Source organism: Protomyctophum parallelum, assembly GCF_964188405.1.
Source record: "Protomyctophum parallelum genome assembly, chromosome: 5".
NCBI classification, from domain to species: domain Eukaryota; kingdom Metazoa; phylum Chordata; class Actinopteri; order Myctophiformes; family Myctophidae; genus Protomyctophum; species Protomyctophum parallelum.
The window spans coordinates 23,455,584-23,476,133 of NC_139702.1; the positions used below are offsets into that span (position 1 = coordinate 23,455,584).

At 43.8% G+C, this 20,550-nt stretch overlaps 1 protein-coding gene across 1 annotated transcript; it reads left to right on the top strand.

Moving 5' to 3' along the window:
* The first annotated feature begins 49 nt into the window (after positions 1-49).
* On the top strand, positions 50-20,501 carry trappc5 (trafficking protein particle complex subunit 5). The gene is made up of 4 exons (XM_083766175.1): positions 50-112; positions 14,869-14,905; positions 15,113-15,386; positions 18,944-20,501. The coding sequence occupies exons 3-4, from the start codon at positions 15,117-15,119 to the stop codon at positions 19,238-19,240; spliced, it is 567 nt and encodes a 188-aa protein (XP_083622301.1). The 5' UTR covers positions 50-112; positions 14,869-14,905; positions 15,113-15,116; the 3' UTR covers positions 19,241-20,501.
* Positions 20,502-20,550: the final 49 nt, after the last annotated feature.

The following is a 20,550-nucleotide window of genomic DNA, read 5'->3' on the forward strand; positions in this document are numbered from 1 at the left end:
CATGCCCATAGACAGTTATCTCTTCTCGAGTCAGTATCAAATGATGAAATACCACGTGACTGTGACGTTTACGCCCGGAACAGGAAGTAAAGTGAAAACATTGGATTAGAAGGCTCCGTCTTTTGAGCTAATTTAGAACTTCCTGTCTGAGAGCTAGCTAATTTAAGACATCCGGTTGCCTTCAGAATAAAATAAGGCTATTTAATTAATAATTATTACATTACATTATTAGTATTATTATTACATTACAGTTATTGTAAAGACACACATTATGTTTCTGTGTAAAAATAAGTAATTAAATAACATCAAAAAGTTATCTAAATGGATAAATGCTATTCACTGGAGTGAATATTCTATTATATTCTAAAAACGACTTATAAATCCTAAAGCCTTGTTTATACTTCACTGTGCAACGGTCCTATGCTGGACAATAGCAGATATGCAAACTCACAGCACATCTCATTCAAGACACTGAACTTGCAGATCTGCCATTTTTGAACACACTATAAAGTTAACCATTTATCATGCTGCTCTACGTGGCACTGCATTCTGTGACATTAAACCAAATGGCATTTTCCACTCTATGACACTACTGTTCTACATTTTTGTCTAATAAAATAGGCTATTAATTTAATCAATCAAACTGCATTAACTAACAGAGATACTACTAACCAAGCTATCCATGTCAACATGCTCTATAGGAGTCTCAATAACAGGTATAAGTAACGTTTAATGTTTAGTAATTTTTAATGTAGCAGAAGAGGCCATTCATTGAACAGAGTTTTGCACAATTTTAACATCCCAGATCGATTGAAATATGAATCTACTGTGCTGTGCTACACCATGATATGTATTAACCACAGTGTAATGCTAAAGGTTTCATCACAGGGCTGTCTGCTTCATGTAGCCTAATATCATTAAAAGTGTTGTTGGTGACAGTTATATGAGTTGGAAGCATTAAGACCCATTTTAACCCTCAATGGCTTCCTTTCTGACAAATAACGTTATTGTAAAAAAAAAAAAAAAAAAAAAGATTCACGCGTTCATATGTAGCTATTTTGCATTAGAAGCGGATGGGACCAAGGGACCCGGATGTAACGTAGGAGGACTACAAATTATGACTACAATAGATTCGCGGTTAAATCTCGCGGGCGTGGCCTCACACCGGAAGGAAGTGCCGCCGTCCTCAAATACGGAAGAGACGCGTGGAGGTCGGCTTGGTCAGTGTTTGTTTGGAAGTGCCACGTCACCATCTTCCGGGTCCGTCTTCGGAGCAAGTAAGTGATTAAATGTTATTTAATACTTAACGCTGTTGTTGTTTTTGTGTTCAAACGTCTATCACTTGAAGTTACTTGTTATGATGTTTATATATGATGTTTGTACGAAACCGTAAAACAGTGTTTCAGTAGGAATGGTTACTGTTGAAGGTTTATAAACAACGGCCCGTCGATGACCGAGTGTTTTTCCTTCTTACCAAAACAAACACAATTGTTTTTCCATCTAGTCGAGGTCCATTATTCATTAAGCATTTGAGCCACGGACCACCATGTTACATTTATAGACTCACATTAGAAATGAGCGAGTTATGATTAAAAGAACGTATAAGACGTATGATCTTGGCTCTTTGCTCTTTAACACACGACACAGACGGCTAGCTAACTAGGCTAGCTAGCTTCTAGCCTGTTGTTTGTTGGTGAAAGACTCCAAGCTGGGAAGTGTATTTCAGCGAGTAGCTATACGTGGTTTTGTTTATTTTCTGTAAAGTATAACCCTCGCTGCTACTCGCTGAAATACACTTCCCAGCTTGGAGTAAATAAACAAAACCACGTATAGCTACTCGCTGAAATACACTTCCCAACTTGGAGTCTTTCACCAACAAACAGGCTAGAAGCTAGCTAGCCTAGTTAGCTAGCCGTCTGTGTCGCTCATTTCTTGCTCATTTAAAAAAAGGTTATATACTATGTAAACTATGAAATGCAGGCTTTCATTTGGTATATAGAACGTTTGTGTAGGCCGTCTCTATGAAACGGTATCAATTGAAAAGGAAATGTCGGGAAATCGCTTTATTTTTTCAATAGCAAAATACTGGGTCAATTGTCTGACTTTGATTGCTTAAAGTAGACCTGCATAAAATTCTGTACTGCAGCTATTTACAACCAGGTAGTGTATAAGTTAAATTGAATTGTTGTACTTTCAAAAGGGTTTATTGGGGCACCTAAGGTGTTAGATCTCATTCTTCTGCCCTTTGTTTCATTGCACACATGTTAAAGCATTGGTCTAAAACTACATAGCCTATATCCATTGAAAACTCTGTTAGCCTACTAGTTACTTTTTAGATTGTATTATTACAAAATATACACTAAACAACTTCAGTCCTATATTTCTTTACTTTTACTTACTTTTACTTTAACCTAGTGGAGGAGTGGTTAGTGGGTGGGGGAGTGATTATGCAAGAAATTAGGGTTGTGGACAAGTATCTATTGTCACACCCATTCAAGTGGTGCTAAAATTTCAGGATTCTTTGCATGGCTTATTCTCTGCTTTGGGGTTTCTGTTTCAACAAGTTTTAGATGGTCATATCTCCTTCAATTATTGTCCAATTTCATTGAATGATACATCATATGAAAGCTTACATTCTGTACTTTAATAATTTACTGTAATCTGTAAAAATCGAGTTAAGGCATATTCTGCTGGCACTGGTCACAGATTCTAAACACAACAAGTAACTTAAAAAGTGATAACATGTTTGAGCCACGGACCACCATTTCACATTAATAGACTCTCACAATGGTGGTCAGTGGCTCAAATGGGTCTGAGAGACTAGATGGCGTCAAATGTTGGTCCGTGGTTCAAACGCTGAATAAATAATCGACTAGAGGTGAGAAGAGTATTGTTTGGTAGGTAAAGGACACACATTCTGTGAAAATTGGCGCGAAGCAACAAACATTCTTTGAAATTGGTGGGAAACGATCCCGGGCACTCATGTTAACAAAGCTCAGTCACTAACCACTATGCTACAATCAGCATTATATAATTAAAGGATCAAAAGTAGCAATCTTCTACATTCTCTAATTGTGTAGTTTTTTGGAAATTAAGCAGATGCTTAACAACAATTGAACTATTGAGAGTGTAAAGATCTACTATTGGGGTCAATTTGGTTACCTAAATTAAATTGCTCTGTATTGTGACAGTAATCATTGCTATAGAGTGTGTGTTCAGTAACAGTGTTAAATAGCTCTATAGTGTGACAGAAATCATTGCTATAGTGTGTGTTCAGTAACAGTGTTAAATAGATATTGTGACAGTAATCATTGCTATAGTGTGTGTTCAGTAACAGTGTTAAATAGCTCTATATTGTGACAGTAATCATTGCTATAGTGTTTGTTCAGTAACAGAGGTCTCCCGGTCTCTCCAGCTTTTTGTTAAACACAGTCCCATAGTCACAGTACCTCCCATTCACTCCCACTCAGTCCCATTCACTCCCATTCACTTTTATTCACTCCCATTCAGTCACATAGTAACAGTACATCCCATTCAGTCCCATTCACTCCCATAGTATCAGTCCCATAGTAACAATACCTCCCATTCACTCCCATCCACTCCCATAGTATCAGTCCCATAGTAACAGTACCTCCCTTTCACTCCCATTCAGTCCCATAGTATCAGTAACTCCCATTATCTTGCAACACAGCAGCCAAGTATATGCAGAACACGTATACACGCATTTGACATAACACAAACAACAAGACAATTTACATACATAAAGACATGAAGACAAGAGCAATATCCACCGCTTTGATTATCCTGTGGCTACTACAACTCCTGATTAAACCCTTTTCTATTTATTAAAGAGCTGGAGAGACAGGAATATTCCTGTTACTGAACACACACTATAGCAATTATTACTGTCACAATAACTTTGTACTTTTGCTACTGATGTTTGTGTGCAACATTTGAGCTGGTGTCAAGTCACCTTAATTCAAGTGATAGATTATATACAGGGGCATGCCATATGGTCTACCTGCACAGCCTTTGTGATTACTGGTAGATCACGATGTACCTTTTGGGCACCCCTGCAATACAGGATTCCTGTCCAGAATTGTTTTTTATTAAATATAGAGGGTTTAAGTGTAGGGTTTGTCATGTTGGTGTTCTCTATAACTTTTCGTCCTGGGCATGACGTTAAACTGTCCAGTGTAACTCCAAGTTACATGGGGTGGGTATGGTTTGAGAGTTTGTGATGCTCAGTTCTTTTTTTGCGTCTCGGTTCCTCAGGTGGAAGCTGCATAGTTGGGTTTTTGATGGGTTGGGTTTCAAGTGGCTGGTCGTTTGTTTAGATATTGAAAAGGAGGGGGGCGAGCGCGCTGCCTTGTGGGAGGCCGTTCTTTTCGGCTTTCCATTTACTCCTCTGGTCATTTAACTGAACATAGAAGCGCCTGTTGTTGAGGAGGCTTTTCCTGACCATTGTGCGGTGTTGGACAGTGTCGTAGGCAGCAGAGAGATCTCTGAATGCTGCTCCAGTTATTTGTTTCCCCTCAAACCCATCCTCAATGTGTTGGGTGAGGTTGAGCTCTGTCCAGCACAGGAGCGGCTGGGACGGAAACCAGCTTGGTCTTTAGTCAGCTTGGTATCTATGAGTGGCAACAAGGCGTTGGAGTAGCAGCTTCTCATATAGCCTTGTAGGTGATGCAGAGGGAAATGGGTCGGTAGCTCTTTGTGGATAATGGGTCTATGCCAGGTTTAGGGATTGCAACCACGTTGGCCTTTTCCCAGACAGAAGGGATGGTTTTCTGAGCTATGCATGTGTTCAGCATCCCCACAAGCCAGGTCTTTGCGTTGGGTCCCAGGTGCTGTAACATTTCTGCCAGTAGGTCATCAATCCCTGCTGCTTTTCCGGGTTTCAACTTTCCCATTGCAGTTTCAAGTTCTTCTAGGTCGAAGGGTTTGGTTTGAGGGCTGGCTGATTGTGGTTGGTCTGATACCACTGTGCGATGGTATTCTCCTGTGGGTCGGTGGCGGTCTTGGTCACAACTGGTGGCCAACAGTTGTAACCAACACCGCCACCGACCCACATAGAATACCATCGCACAGTGGTATCAGACCAACCACAATCAGCCAGCCCTCAAACCAAACCCTTCGACTTAGAAGAACGTGAAACTGCAATGGGAAAGTTGAAACCCGGAAAAGCAGCAGGGATTGATGGCATACTGGCAGAAATGATACAGCACCTGGGACCTATCGCAAGGACCTGGCTTGTGGGGATGCTGAACACATGCATAGCACAGAAAACCATCCCTTCTGTTTGGAAAAAGGCTGGAGTAGTTGCAATCCCTAAACCTGGCAAAGACCCATTATCCCCGAAGAGCTACCGACCCATTTCCCTCCTCTGCATCACCTACAAGCTCTATGAGAGGCACTACAATTTCTGAACAGACTATATTTACATCAATATGTCTGGGTCCCCACCTACTCACTCAGGGTTGACGTGTCACACCTGCAGTGATGGGAGGGGCACCAAAATGTGGTATTTTGATTGTTTAATGGGGGCACTCCCTTAGTATAAAAGTGTATGTTTTGTGTACACATGACCTGATGAAGATCAAATGGATCGAAACGCTGTCAGTATTTCAACAAAGAACGTCTTTCTTATACCTGTGGTGTGCGGGCTCCATCCAATACCTACACCAGTTGTGATGCAACAGAGTTTGCTGTGACCGTTGTGAATTATGGGTGGTGTGGTTTTTGCCAAGACGGTGGATTGTGGCCCATGCCTTCCTGCTGTTATTTGACATGTTGGTGTTCTCTATATCTTTTCGTCCTGGGCATGACGTTAAACTGTTCCGTTCGAGAGGACCAGCGACCCTCGAATGTAAACGGCCACGAAAGGAAATTATGTGTGTGTGAGGTGTTCTCTATAGGTTGGGTTTCAGGTGGTTGTATTGTAGTAGCTTGACATTTCTTGGAGGGCACTTTCAAGGACAGACTCAATCTTCTGGAAGTCTGCTTGTTGGGTCGTAATGCAGAGGTTGTCGGCGTAGATGAAACGCTGGCATTAGGCATTGGGTAGTGGCTGGTCGTTTGTGTAGATATTGAAAAGGAGGGGGGCGAGCACGCTACCTTGTTGGAGGCCGTTCTTTTGGGCTTTCCATTTACTCCTCTGGTCATTTAACTGGACATAGAAGCGCCTGTTGTTGAGGCTTTTCCTGACCATTGTGCGGTGTTGGACAGTGTCGTAGGCAGCAGAGAGATCTCTGAATGCTGCTCCAGTTATTTGTTTCCCCTCAAACCCATCCTCAATGTGTTGGGTGAGGTTGAGCTCTGTCCAGCACAGGAGCGGCTGGGACGGAAACCAGCTTGGTCTTTAGTCAGCTTGGTATCTATGAGTGGCAACAAGGCGTTGGAGTAGCAGCTTCTCATATAGCCTTGTAGGTGATGCAGAGGGAAATGGGTCGGTAGCTCTTTGTGGATAATGGGTCTTTGCCAGGTTTAGGGATTGCAACCACTTTGGCCTTTTCCCAGACAGAAGGGATGGTTTTCTGTGCTATGCATGTGTTCAGCATCCCCACAAGCCAGGTCTTTGCGTTGGGTCCCAGGTGCTGTAACATTTCTGCCAGTAGGTCATCAATCCCTGCTGCTTTTCCGGGTTTCAACTTTCCCATTGCAGTTTCACGTTCTAAGTCGAAGGGTTTGGTTTGAGGGCTGGCTGATTGTGGTTGGTCTGATACCACTGTGCGATGGTATTCTCCTGTGGGTCGGTGGCGGTCTTGGTCACAACTGGTGGCCAACAGTTGTAACCAACACCGCCACCGACCCACATAGAATACCATCGCACAGTGGTATCAGACCAACCACAATCAGCCAGCCCTCAAACCAAACCCTTCGACTTAGAAGAACGTGAAACTGCAATGGGAAAGTTGAAACCCGGAAAAGCAGCAGGGATTGATGGCATACTGGCAGAAATGATACAGCACCTGGGACCTATCGCAAGGACCTGGCTTGTGGGGATGCTGAACACATGCATAGCACAGAAAACCATCCCTTCTGTTTGGAAAAAGGCTGGAGTAGTTGCAATCCCTAAACCTGGCAAAGACCCATTATCCCCGAAGAGCTACCGACCCATTTCCCTCCTCTGCATCACGTCTTTCTTATACCTGTGGTGTGCGGGCTCCATCCAATACCTACACCAGTTGTGATGCAACAGAGTTTGCTGTGACCGTTGTGAATTATGGGTGGTGTGGTCTTTGCCAAGACGGTGGATTGTGGCCCATGCCTTCCTGCTGTTATTTGTCATTATGGTGTTCTCTATATCTTTTCGTCCTGGGCATGACGTTAAACTGTTCCGTTTGAGAGGACCGGCGACCCTCGAATGTAAACAGCCACGAAAGGAAACTGTGTGTGTGAGGTGTTCTCTATCATTTCATTCCAGACTTCACTGTCTATCTCCTGTGTTTTCCATTCATCTTGAGCGTTACACAGTCGTCTGATGTGCGGGGGGAGGTGCCGGCTAGCGCATAAAGGCACGGACGGGACAGGTGTTTTCTTGACCCATCCCGTGATGATGCGACAGGTGTCATTTAGGGCTGTGTCGACCAATTTGGTGTGACGTGATCGGCTCCAGCTTGAGCAGGAATACTCTGCTGTAGAGAAAGACAGGGCCATGGCAGTTGCACAGATTGTTTGTGGGTCTGCGCCCCACTTGGGAGTTCACTAGTTTTCACAGGATGTTATTGTGGGTGTTGACCGTGGCTTTTGTGTTCTCCAGGTGTTTTTTTGAAGAAGAGTGTCCTGTCCAGTGTAACTCCAAGATACATGGGGTGGGTATGGTTGGAGAGTTTGTGACCATCCCAAGTGACGCTCAGTTCTTTTCTCGTGTCTCGGTTCCTCAGGTGGAAGCTGCATAGTTGGGTTTGTGTGTGTCTTTCTTTTTCTGTCTTTCTTTCTTAGGACGGAGATCAAGGTAGACGCCATAGGAAGGCTCAACACTAGCCGATGCCCCTAGAGATCCATCCCAAAGCTTCCCTCAGGGAGCACAGCAAGCCAGCTAGCCAGCAAGCCTGCCCAGTCAGCCAACGCAGCCAGTCAGCTCCGCCAGTCAGCCAGTGTAGAAAGTCAGGCTGCCAAGCCAGAGCATATCAGCCCTTGCAGTCAGCCATTGCAGCCATACCAGCCTTGCTCAGTCAGCTCAGCCAGGCCTCTCTTGAGGCCTGGCTCTCTGTCTGCCTGGCCCGGTCTGCCCTGCCCTGCCATGCAGCAACAGAACCAGCCTTTCTGGAAAGCCAGCCAGCTCAGAATGCGAGCTGAGCAAGCCAGTGCAGCAGCAAGCCCAGACTAGGTTACCGCAGCCTTACTGTGCAGCCACAGCCACTCAGTCTAGACCAGCAGGAGCTGGCCAGGCTCCAACCCTTGCAGCGCAGCCGTAGGCCGGATAGTCCCCCTGCCTGCACTTTGTTGCCTTCCTGGCCTGTCTGCCTGCCTAGGCGCCTCGGTCTTCCTGTCTGTCTGCCTTGGCCTGCCAGTCTGAAACTGGTTTAGACTAACTGCGTGCTTGCCAGCTGCGCTGGCTTGCTGAGCTCGTATTCTGAGCTGGCTGGCTTGCCAGCAAGGCTGGTTCTGTTGCTGCAAGGCAGGGCGGGGCAGACCGGGCCAGGCAGACAGAGAGCCAGGCCTCGAGAGAGGCCTGGCTGAGCTGACTGAGCAAGGCTGGTATGGCTACAATGGTTGACTGCAAGGGCTGATGTGCGCTGGCTTGGCAGCCTGACTTTCTACACTGGCTGACTGGCGGAGCTGGCTGGCTGCGTTGGCTGACTGGGCGGGCTTGCTGGCTAGCTGGCTTGCTGGACTCCCTGAGGGAAGCTTTGGGATGGATCTCTAGGGGCATCGGCTTGTGTTGAGCCTTCCAACGGCGTCTACCTTGATCTTCGTCCTAAGAAAGAAAGAAAGAAAGACAGAAAAAGAAACACACACACAAACTCAACTATGCAGCTTCCACATGAGGAAGGCAGGCAGGCACGCAGGCAGGCACAAGCTGCCTGCGTGCTTGCTTCGCCCTCCAGTTGCTGCTCCAGTTATTTGTTTTCCCTCAAACCCATCCTCAATGTGTTGGGTGAGGTTGAGCTCTGTCCAGCACAGGACAGGACGGAAACCAGCTTGGTCTTTAGTCAGCTTGGTGTCTATGAGTGGTATGAGGCGTTGGAGTAGCAGCCTATCTTGTAGGTGATGCAGAGGAGGGAAATGGGTCGGTAGCTCTTTGAGGATGATGGGTCTTTGCCAGGTTTGGGGATTGCAACCACTTTGGCCTTTCTCCAGACAGAAGGGATGGTTTTCTGTGCCATGCATGTGTTCAGCATCCCCACGAGCCAGGTCTTTGCGTTAGGTTCCAGGTGCTGTATAATTTCTGCCAGTATGTCATCAATCCCTGCTGCTTTTCCGGGTTTCAACTTTCCCATTGCAGTTTTGAGTTCTTCTAGGTCGAAGGGTTTGGTTTGAGGGCTGGCTGATTGTGGTTGGTCTGATACCACTGTGCGATGGTATTCTCCTGTGGGTCGTGGCGGTGTTGGTTACGACTGTTGGCCACCAGTTGTGATGCAACAGAGTTCGCTGTGACCGTTGTGAATTATGGGTGGCTCCCTGAGGTCCTTGATCCCCATGGGGTCCAACAGTGGTCATTGAAGCGTGCACACACATGCACAAATGCACCTACACACACACAGGCGCACATGTGTATGCACACCTGGACCTGTAAATGAACAACAACACAAAAACTAAGGCACTGGTGTCGGACTTCTGGTTTACCGGAACGGGGTTCAACTCCCTGCAGTGCCCTGATCAATGTGTTGTATTTACATGGTTCATCGGTCCATGGTCTCAGGTCATTGAGCGGCGCGCTATTGTGTGCGATTCTTCATCATTGTTGAGGATTAAAAAAAAAGGTGAAAATCAAGGAAAAGCAAAAGGCTATAATCCATGGTCACAGACTGCATACTGGTCAAGGTCATTTATACTGGTGAAGATCATTTACTAGTCTTATGAAGGTTATTTATACTGGTCAAGGTCATTTACTAGTCTCATGAAGGTAATTTATACTGGTCAGTCATATACTGGTCACGGTCATTCATACTGGTCAAGGTCATTTGTACTTGTCAAGGTCATTTATACTGGTCACGGTCATTTACTAGTCTTATTGAAGGTCATTTATACTGCTCAAGGTCATTGATCAATATCAATGACCTTGATGACCCCAAGGTCATTAAGTGGCATGCTATAGTGCGCGATTCTTCATCATTGTTTACGATTTGAAAAAAGGTAAAATTGCGGAAAAGCGAAAGGCTATAGTCCATGGTCACGGAGGGCATACTATAGTATGTTGTCTTTCAAGATTTCGGAGGATTTGAAAAAAAGGTGAAAATCACGGAAAAGCTAAAGGCTATAGTCCATAGTCTCGGAAAGCATACAAAAATGTGTGGTGCTATACAGGCCGTTCTGGAAAATTTGGGACAGAGGTTCATCGTTGGCATCCAGGGAGTGTGTGTGCAAAATTTGGCATCGACCGGGTTAATGGTGCTGGAGATTAGCTGTTAACAAACTGACGGACACACACACACACACACACACACACACACACACACACACACACACACACACACACACACACACACACACACACACACACACACACTCACTCAGAGTGCAAAACATACTCTATCCCCATGGCTTTGGCCTGGTGCCATACCGTTATTAATTATTGCCTACAATGTCAATTGTGAAATTACTTTACCGTTGTGCAAAATTTACATTTCAACGAATGGACCTCGTAAAACAAAACAAAAACCAAGGCACTGGTTGTGGTACTTCTGGTTTACCGGAATGGGGTTCAACTCCCTGCAGTGCTCTGCTCAATTTGTTGTATTTACATGGTTCATTTTTATTTTCTGCTCATTGTGTTGCCTTTTCATAGATGATAACCCCCAGGTTCTTTAATGTGTTTGCACTCCCTACAGTTAGGTTACCAAGTCTATTTATTTATTATTTCTGTTCACTAGAACTAGAACCAATTACCAAAGTAGGCTTTCTAATGACACAACTCGCCTTTGTTTTTATGTGTAGCAAAAACGTTCTTTTTATTTACGCCAAAGAGTAGAGGCTGGTCTGCATTCATGCGAGCGGGGAAGTTTAGAGTAACATAGCTCTAAATGAAACGCATTAGAGCTATGGACCAGAGCTAGTAGTCATAGCACTTCATGGTATATGCATAGTTTATATAGTTTCATTATAGATATATTAAACAGAGAGGACTGGAGTCAATTGGGTTATATTATGTTTAACACTAATTTGAAGCTGTCAAAATCTGACAGACTTCTGGCGGCCATGGCCACGCCCACCTTTTGGTAACGCCCACTTTCGGCCAAGCCCACAAAAAGGACCCCCCATGTCATTTGCCAGGCAGGCTCCACTCTCAGACAGATATTTGGCTCCGTCTTATGAGCTAATTTAGAATTTCCTGTCTGAGAGCTAGCTAATTTAAGACATCCGGTTGCCTTCAGAATAAAATAAGGTTATTTAATTCGTTAATTAAATAATTGTCAATGCCCCAAGGCACAGCACTTTTTTGAGCGTTGACCTCAGTAGAAGGTCTGCTGCCGTGAATTTTACACCTCTCCCACTTAGCGGAGAGTGGGGTGTGGTACAGGACATCTCCCCGAACGCGTGGGTATACTGCATCTACAAGTAGTACAAGATAAATTGAAACCATTGACACCTACTTCGATGGTTCAGTTGTCATCTATGCCGGGGAATTTAGCAGCTCTCATTCAAGCGTTTTTTCAAAATCCAGGTCACACATTTGATTGCAAAACAATCTGTGGTGTCACTCAACAACTAGTGAATAGCATCTTACTTGGCCTTAGGAATGCACAATGACCCATTAGATTTTATACACAAACTAGTAGTTTGGTTGAGTATGTGTGGTGTCCACACAGTTGTTCAAGCAAAACATACAGACATCTGTACATTCTGTGCCTGGACAGTTGAAAGCAATTAACAGAACAATAACGGAGGACAATTTGGAAGAAGATGATGATGATGTGGTTTTATGCAATGAAAGTCTAAATGACAATATGTGTGAAGCTATACCATTACCAATTCTAACATTTCTACAACAGACATCTGCTATCAAAAAATGTCACACACGGCTTGAAGAAGCAGCAGCGCAGGACTCAACATTTAGACGGAAACTTGAGAAATTCAATCTAGCCACATCAGTGTCATTAGTGTCTCAGAAATGTTCTAGGACAGAAGAATGCACCATATTAAACAGCTTTGTAGAATACACACTTCGGTCTCCTTTCCTTGGAGATGACCTGCTTTGCCTGAAAAGTCTTAGTCTGTATAGTTGTACTCAATGTGGTGACAAGGCCTTACCATCTACAAAGAACATGTCACAATTCATAGTGCAGCCACTTGACGTGTCACAAAAAGGCATCTTAGACACTATTGCACAAATATTACCTGCTCAATCTGAACAATGTGAAACATGTCAGCAGGAAAAGAGCTTATCAACATATGAAGTAATTAACAGCCCACAGACCTTACTTCTCCTGTTAAGAGCTGGCACAAAAATTCCAAAAACGTTCAATTTATCCTGTCTGTACCACCAAAATGAGTATGCTTTGACCAGTATGTGTGTATTTTTCGACAGGCCACCATATGCGTCATTGTACATCCTTAAAGATCATAAATGGCATATCTGGACAAATGAATCGAATGACACAGCAGGCTATACCTTTGATGCAAAGAACATCCGCTCGACAGCACACAAAGACAGTAGTCACAAGTAGTTTCTATGTCGTGTCATACGAGAAAATAAACAGTCGAGAAATAATCAAGTTTCGTCAGGACAAACAAATGCATAAATGCACAGACAGATGCAATCAACGCACACAAGAGTGACACCCATTCCAAAGCTAGAGGTAACTCCTTGACCTGACTTAGCTTGCGTAGAGAAAGTGATTTCATGTCAATGCCCCAAGGCACAGCACTTTTTTGAGCGTTGACCCCAGTAGAAGGTCTGCTGCTGTGAATTTTACACCTCTCCCGCTTAGCGGAGAGTGTGGTGTGGTAGAGGACATCTCCCCGAACGTGTGGGTATGTCCAGATAGTTGCCTCGCGGAGGCCTCTTTGTCCAGTGTCCATTCTGGGTCCGGAAACGGTACTTTTTTCAGCGTTGACCACAGTAGAAGGTCTGCTGCTGTGAATTTTACACCTCTCCCGCTTAGCGGAGAGTGGGGTGTGGTACAGGACATCTCCCCGAACGCGTGGGTATGTCCAGATAGTTGCCTCGCGGAGCCGTCTTTTGTCCAGTGTCCATTCTGGGTCCGGAAACGGTACTTTTTGTCAGCCTTGACCCCAGTAGAAGGTCTGCTGCTGTGAATTTTACACCTCTCCCGCTTAGCGGAGAGTGTGGTGTGGTAGAGGACATCTCCCCGAACGTGTGGGTATGTCCAGATAGTTGCCTCGCGGAGGCCTCTTTGTCCAGTGTCCATTCTGGGTCCGGAAACGGTACTTTTTGTCAGCATTGACCCCAGTAGAAGGTCTGCTGCTGTGAATTTTACACCTCTCCCGCTTAGCGGAGAGTGTGGTGTGGTACAGGACATCTCCCCGAACGCGTGGGTATGTCCAGATAGTTGCCTCGCGGAGCCGTCTTTTGTCCAGTGTCCATTCTGGGTCCGGAAACGGTACTTTTTGTCAGCCTTGACCCCAGTAGAAGGTCTGCTGCTGTGAATTTTACACCTCTCCCGCTTAGCGGAGAGTGTGGTGTGGTAGAGGACATCTCCCCGAACGTGTGGGTATGTCCAGATAGTTGCCTCGCGGAGGCCTCTTTGTCCAGTGTCCATTCTGGGTCCGGAAACGGTACTTTTTGTCAGCATTGACCCCAGTAGAAGGTCTGCTGCTGTGAATTTTACACCTCTCCCGCTTAGCGGAGAGTGGGGTGTGGTACAGGACATCTCCCCGAACGCGTGGGTATGTCCAGATAGTTGCCTCGCGGAGCCGTCTTTTGTCCAGTGTCCATTCTGGGTCCGGAAACGGTACTTTTTGTCAGCCTTGACCCCAGTAGAAGGTCTGCTGCTGTGAATTTTACACCTCTCCCGCTTAGCGGAGAGTGTGGTGTGGTAGAGGACATCTCCCCGAACGTGTGGGTATGTCCAGATAGTTGCCTCGCGGAGGCCTCTTTGTCCAGTGTCCATTCTGGGTCCGGAAACGGTACTTTTTTCAGCGTTGACCACAGTAGAAGGTCTGCTGCTGTGAATTTTACACCTCTCCCGCTTAGCGGAGAGTGGGGTGTGGTACAGGACATCTCCCCGAACGCGTGGGTATGTCCAGATAGTTGCCTCGCGGAGCCGTCTTTTGTCCAGTGTCCATTCTGGGTCCGGAAACGGTACTTTTTGTCAGCCTTGACCCCAGTAGAAGGTCTGCTGCTGTGAATTTTACACCTCTCCCGCTTAGCGGAGAGTGGGGTGTGGTATAGGACATCTCCCCGAACGCGTGGGTATGTCCAGATAGTTGCCTTGCGGAGCCGTCTTTTGTCCAGTGTCCACTTTATAAAGTCCATGCACTCCAGTGAATAGCATTTATCCATTTAGATAACTTTATTATTATTATTATAAGGATTTAATTACTTATTCTTACACAGAAACATAATGTGTGTCTTATAGCATCATATAGCATCATTTAAATGCTTAATTTGTAGTTTTAATGTGCAAATTAAACTTTTTTTCAATACTCTAGAGGGTACTCTTATTTTGAAGAGATCGTCCACCGGAAGTCTTAAATTAGCTCACTAGATTAGCTCACTAGACGCTGCCGGATTAGAAGAAAGCTTGGAAGTGCAATTGTATTGTATTACAATAAAGTAAGTACAAAATATATTTTCAGTTTTATGCATACGCCAACTGGTCAAATAAACAGATAACGATGTGTTCAAATAGTCTAAAGTTTGAATTGCGTTATTATTTTTTACGTAAACAACACTAAGCTAAGGCTTGCATGCTAACGGAACACAGTGCATGTGTAAGTGTGTTTTCCTGTCCTCCATCCATCCATGACTGCTGGATTATAGAAACATGGAGACTCGCTTCACGAGGGGAAAGTCCGCCATCCTGGAGCGGCCTCTGACCCGACCCAAGACCGAGGTGAGCGTGAGCGCCTTCGCACTGCTGTTCTCCGAGATGGTCCAGTACTGCCAGAGCCGCGTCTACTCCGTGTCCGAGCTGCAGGCCCGCCTGGCGGACATGGGCCAGGGAGTGGGCGCCAGCCTGCTGGACGTGCTGGTTCTGCGGGAAAAGAATGGCAAGAGGGAAACAAAAATACTAAACATACTGCTCTTCATCAAGGTAAGATACTAAACATACTGCTCTTCATCAAGGTAAGACTAAATACTAAACATACTGCTCTTGATCAAGGTAAGATACTAAACATACTTCTCTTCATCAAGGTAAGACTGAATACTAAACATACTGCTCTTCATCAAGGTAAGACTGAATACTAAACATACTGCTCTTCATCAAGGTAAGACTAAATACTAAACATACTGCTCTTCATCAAGGTAAGACTTAATACTAAACCTACTGCTCTTCATCAAGGTAAGACTAAATACTAAACATACTGCTCTTCATCAAGGTAAGACTAAATAGTAAATACTAAACATACTGCTCTTCATCAAGGTAAGACTAAATACTAAACATACTGCTCTTCATCAAGGTAAGACTAAATACTAAACATACTGCTCTTCATCAAGGTAAGACTGATACTAAACATACTGCTCTTCATCAAGGTAAGACTGGAGCTTCAACAAAAATACTAAACATACTGCTCTTCATCAAGGTAAGACTGGAGCTTCAACAAAAATACTAAACATACTGCTCTTCATCAAGGTAAGACTGGAGCTTCGAGGGGGGTAACAGGATCAGGATGGCTGGCACCTCGATAGAATTGGCTATTTTGTCCAAAAAGTAAAAAAAAAAATATATATAATATGGAAAATGGTCTAAAGTAAAAGTATATATGATTACAACATGACTAGTTCAATGAAGCGTCATGTGAACCATGGCTAGCCTAGAACATGCTCAATTGGTTTAATATTTCTACAACCTGCATATATTTTTGGACATAGCCTAATCATGAAAGATCAAATTAAGTTTGATCATCATGTATACTTTACATTACTTCAGATAAATCTCTCTCTCTCTCTCTCTCTCTCTCTCTCTCTCTCTCTCTCAATTCAACAGGCTTTATTGGCATGACATTTTACAAGTGTTGCCAAAGCACAATCACAGATATGACAACAACAACATAATATCACTGACATGAAAGAATAAATTAATATAAAATAAAATAAAGCAGGTGGTGCAGAAAATAAAACATGGCATACTGTATGTGTGTCCTACTGGTTGTCCCTTTTCTTGTAACAGGAATTGACATATTTTGCAGCCAAAACTGCACATTCTTTCTGTTCCCCCAGAAGGACTGGTAATCTTTCCCTTTCTGTCATACTTCGGAATTCTGGGAAATGTGTTTCAAATTTTGGGAAGAACTCCTCTCTAATATTTGTGTAGTTTTTACATTGTGTTAAAAAGTGTAACTCTGTCTCTATAGCTCCGTCATCACAGTGACAGCACAGCCTCTCCTCTCTGGGCAGCCAGGTCTGTCTGTGTCTGCCCTTCTCTATTGCCAGACTATGATCACTCATGCCTCTTTTAGACGGCGACCATCTCCATATAACACGTCAAAGTCCCGTTGCGTTCTCATTTTTTGGACCATTTACATGAGAACGCACACTTGAATGAACACGCTACAAAGTGCATGCATATATATGCCAGGTCGCTAGGTGGCGCGTGTCCTTGTGGGGTCCGTGTGACGCAGCGCTTATATAAACCATAGACATAAGTCACGCATGCGTAGAACTACTTCCGTTCTTCTTCTACACAGAAAGTAAACAAACGTCACGTCCTCATCACACCTCCAGCAAACCGGACTATCCGACATGGTTGTTGTTGTTCGTTTCCCCTAGCAACTGACGCATGCCTATGACACCATGTAAAAACGTAGGACACGGGGCGAGCCGACCAGAGCTGACGTAAGCCATGATGTCACAAGTTTTGCGGATCCACCGTTTTGCCTGTTTATATGGAGACCATAGGAAACGGTGTTCTAAAATATTTCCACTCTGGGAGGTGGTTTCACTTCGTTGCGTTTTCACCTCCTGTGAACACGGTTCACACCATCCTCGTGTAAATGGCACCTTAGTCTGTACATTGTCAAAGTCTTTCTCAGGTTTTTATCAGTTACTGTGGTTCGGTAGTCTGCCACAGTATACTGTCTGTTTAGAGCCAAATATGTTTCTAGTTTGTGTTGTGATTGTGTGAGTTCGTTCCAATATGTGATGTATTTATCTTTTTCTTTAGTTATAATTTGGTTGGGTCTAATCTTCTGAGTGATAGTGTAGCTGCACTGAGGCTGTCTGGGGTTTGTGATGTCAGAAGGTGAGAGGTCAGCTAGTTTCAGAACCAGCTGACTGAGGGGGCTCCTTTGGATGTTCAACTCTTGGCAGGCAAGGGCTTTATAATGGTAACAGGCAGGGTCACTCTTTTTAATATGGCTCCAGAATTTAATAGATCTTTTCTGTATATTTAGAAGTAAAGGATATTGGCCTAATTCAGCCCTGCATGCAGAGTTTGGGCATTTTCTTTGTACCCTGATAATAGTTTTGCAGAACTCTGCATGCAGGATCTCAACTGGATTTCTGTCCCATTTTGCCCAATCACTTTGTAATAAGGGACCCCATACCTCACTGCCATACAATGCAATTGATTCTATAACCGATTTAAATATTTTGAGCCATGTCCTAATTGGAATTGGATTTGAATTGAACGCTTGATGGCATAAAAAGCCCTTTTTGCCTTGTCTTTGAGTTCCTTCACAGCTGAACAGAAATTCCCAGTGGAAGTAATTTGTAACCCTAGGTATGTATAGGTATTTGTCCGTTCTATTTGCGTCCCACCTATTTTGAACACTGGTTGATTCTTCTGTAACCGTGATCGCTTTTGGAAGGTCATAATTTTGGTCTTCTTCATATTTACTGTCAGGGCCCAGGTCTGACAGTACTGATGAAGAATGTTCAGGCTTTGCTGAAGACCTTCTCTAGTTGGGGACAGTATGACTAGGTCATCTGCATAAAAGAGACATTTAATGTCTGTGTCAGTAAGGGTGAGACCAGGTGCTGCTGATTGTTCTAATAACTGTGCCAGTTCATTCATATATATATTGAAGAGGGTGGGGCTGAGGTTACATCCTTGCTTCACCCCTCTCCCTTGCGGGAAGAAGTCTGTGTTTTTATCACCAATTTTAACAGCCAATTTATTGTTTTCATATATTGATTTAATGACATCATAGGACTTTCCCCCTATTCCACTTTCTATTAATTTAAAAAGTAAACCTTCATGCCAAACTGAGTCGAAAGCTTTCTGAAAATCGACAAAGCATGCATGAATTGTTCCTTTGTTTTGATTCTCTCTCTCGCTCTCTCTTTCTGTGTGTGAGATGCTAATAGCCTGCATCCTGCAATACTGTACTCTAACGTTGTTGAAGTAGGACTCATAAAATGTCACTGGGACCCATCTAAAAGACCACCCCTGGGTCCAGGGACTCATTACATTGAAAACCTAATTACATCACTGATATATATTTTTGGACAAAATAGCCAATTTTACTTTGAGGTGCCCAGGAGACATCTGTCTGGCTATAAAAGGTATTTTTGGGGGATTTCAAAGCGATCGGGGACTATAATTGTCCTCAAGGGAATTGTTGTTTTTATGGTAAAAGAAAAGATGTGTGCATGCATGTGTGCAGTGAAATATTTATGACCTTCTCCTCTGTGCTCAATGGTCCACAGGTGTCTGTGTGGAGATCTCTGTTTGGCAAAGAGGCAGACAAGCTGGAGCAGGCCAACGATGACGACAAGACCTACTACATCATAGAGAAGGAGCCCCTCGTCAACTCCTACATCTCGGTGCCCAAGGACAACAGCACACTGAACTGTGCCGCGTTCACCGGCGGCATCGTAGAAGCCATCCTCACCCACAGTGGCTTCCCTGCCAAGGTCACGGTTCACTGGCACAAGGGCACCACGCTCATGATTAAGTTTGACGAGGCTGTCATCGCCAGAGACAAGGCCCTGGAGGGCAGATAGAGGATGTGGGGGGATGGATGATGTTGGTCATTGATGCCCTGTTAAGTCAAGTGACATTAGAATGTTCAACAGAGTAAATACATCTTTATTCATCATCATTATTATTATTGTTATTATTTTTAATCTATTTTGGAGCGGTCTCATGGCACTTTTAGGAGTGGCTATATACTGGGGATCAGGTGTGGTGTGTGTTACTATAATAGACATAAATGGCCGCTAGACCAAACTTGGTTATCCCTTAACAGCAACGGAATTGCCAGATTTCTTTTAAAAGCTCTATCCCAAAATCTGATATATTGCTGTTGGCAGCAATGAGCAGCAACAACAACACACACAGGGTTAACCAGTCACCTGGTTTAACCCTACGGATAAAAATAAATTAAAGAAAAGGATGATGGAAGCATTTTCCATGGAAACTCTTCTAGTTCCTCATTGTTCTTGATTAGTTGTGATCCAATGGGACTCCTGATACAGCCACAGTTGAATAATGTCAGTTGTGTGTGTAAATAATTAGTAGTATACTGTACTTACTTATATTATTTACACACACACACACACACACACACAGAGAAAATAGCCTGTAAGCTCAGTGTGTTGGCTGTTTCTGCTATTTTTGAAATGTTGACAATTGTGATTTGTGCTGTCTGTATGTAAATATGTCTTTCTATTTGGGAAATTTAACTTGAACGACATGGCATGCCCAAGGAACGTATTATGGTTCCCAGGAGTGGCCGTTTTATTTCTTGGTCATATAATTCAACATTCTGTTATTGTGTGTTCTTGTAATGGGATGATCAATGCAAAAATATGTGTTGTACCAGAATATGAGATGTAACAAATACAAATTTGTTTCACAGGTATTTCAATTTAAAATACTTGTGGCATCATTTTAACATCTACTCAGGTTTTTATGTGTACAGTGCAACCCTTGGCAGCTTTGAAGTTGCTTGTTCATTATCTAGATATTTGATATGAATTAAACCTATTCAACTTCAAACTCCATGTTAACTCCATGTTAACCATGTTACATGTTGGGAGATTAAACCAAGGAAGAAAAACAATTAGAAACTGCCTGGGGTTCACACCCCAGTAGTAGACGTTAAAATGACCCCCTGGAGTGTGTTAAAGTGAAATTCCCCTTTAATACCTTTGACAATGGTATCAAAAGACAACCCTGAAATAAATGAATATATAAATGAATATTTTTTTGTGTTGTAAGTGCCAGTAATGCACCAAGGTGAAATAAATAAACAGAAAAAAACACATTATTTTGTTTTTGGATCAGGGAGAGGAATGTTGTTTCTGTCTGT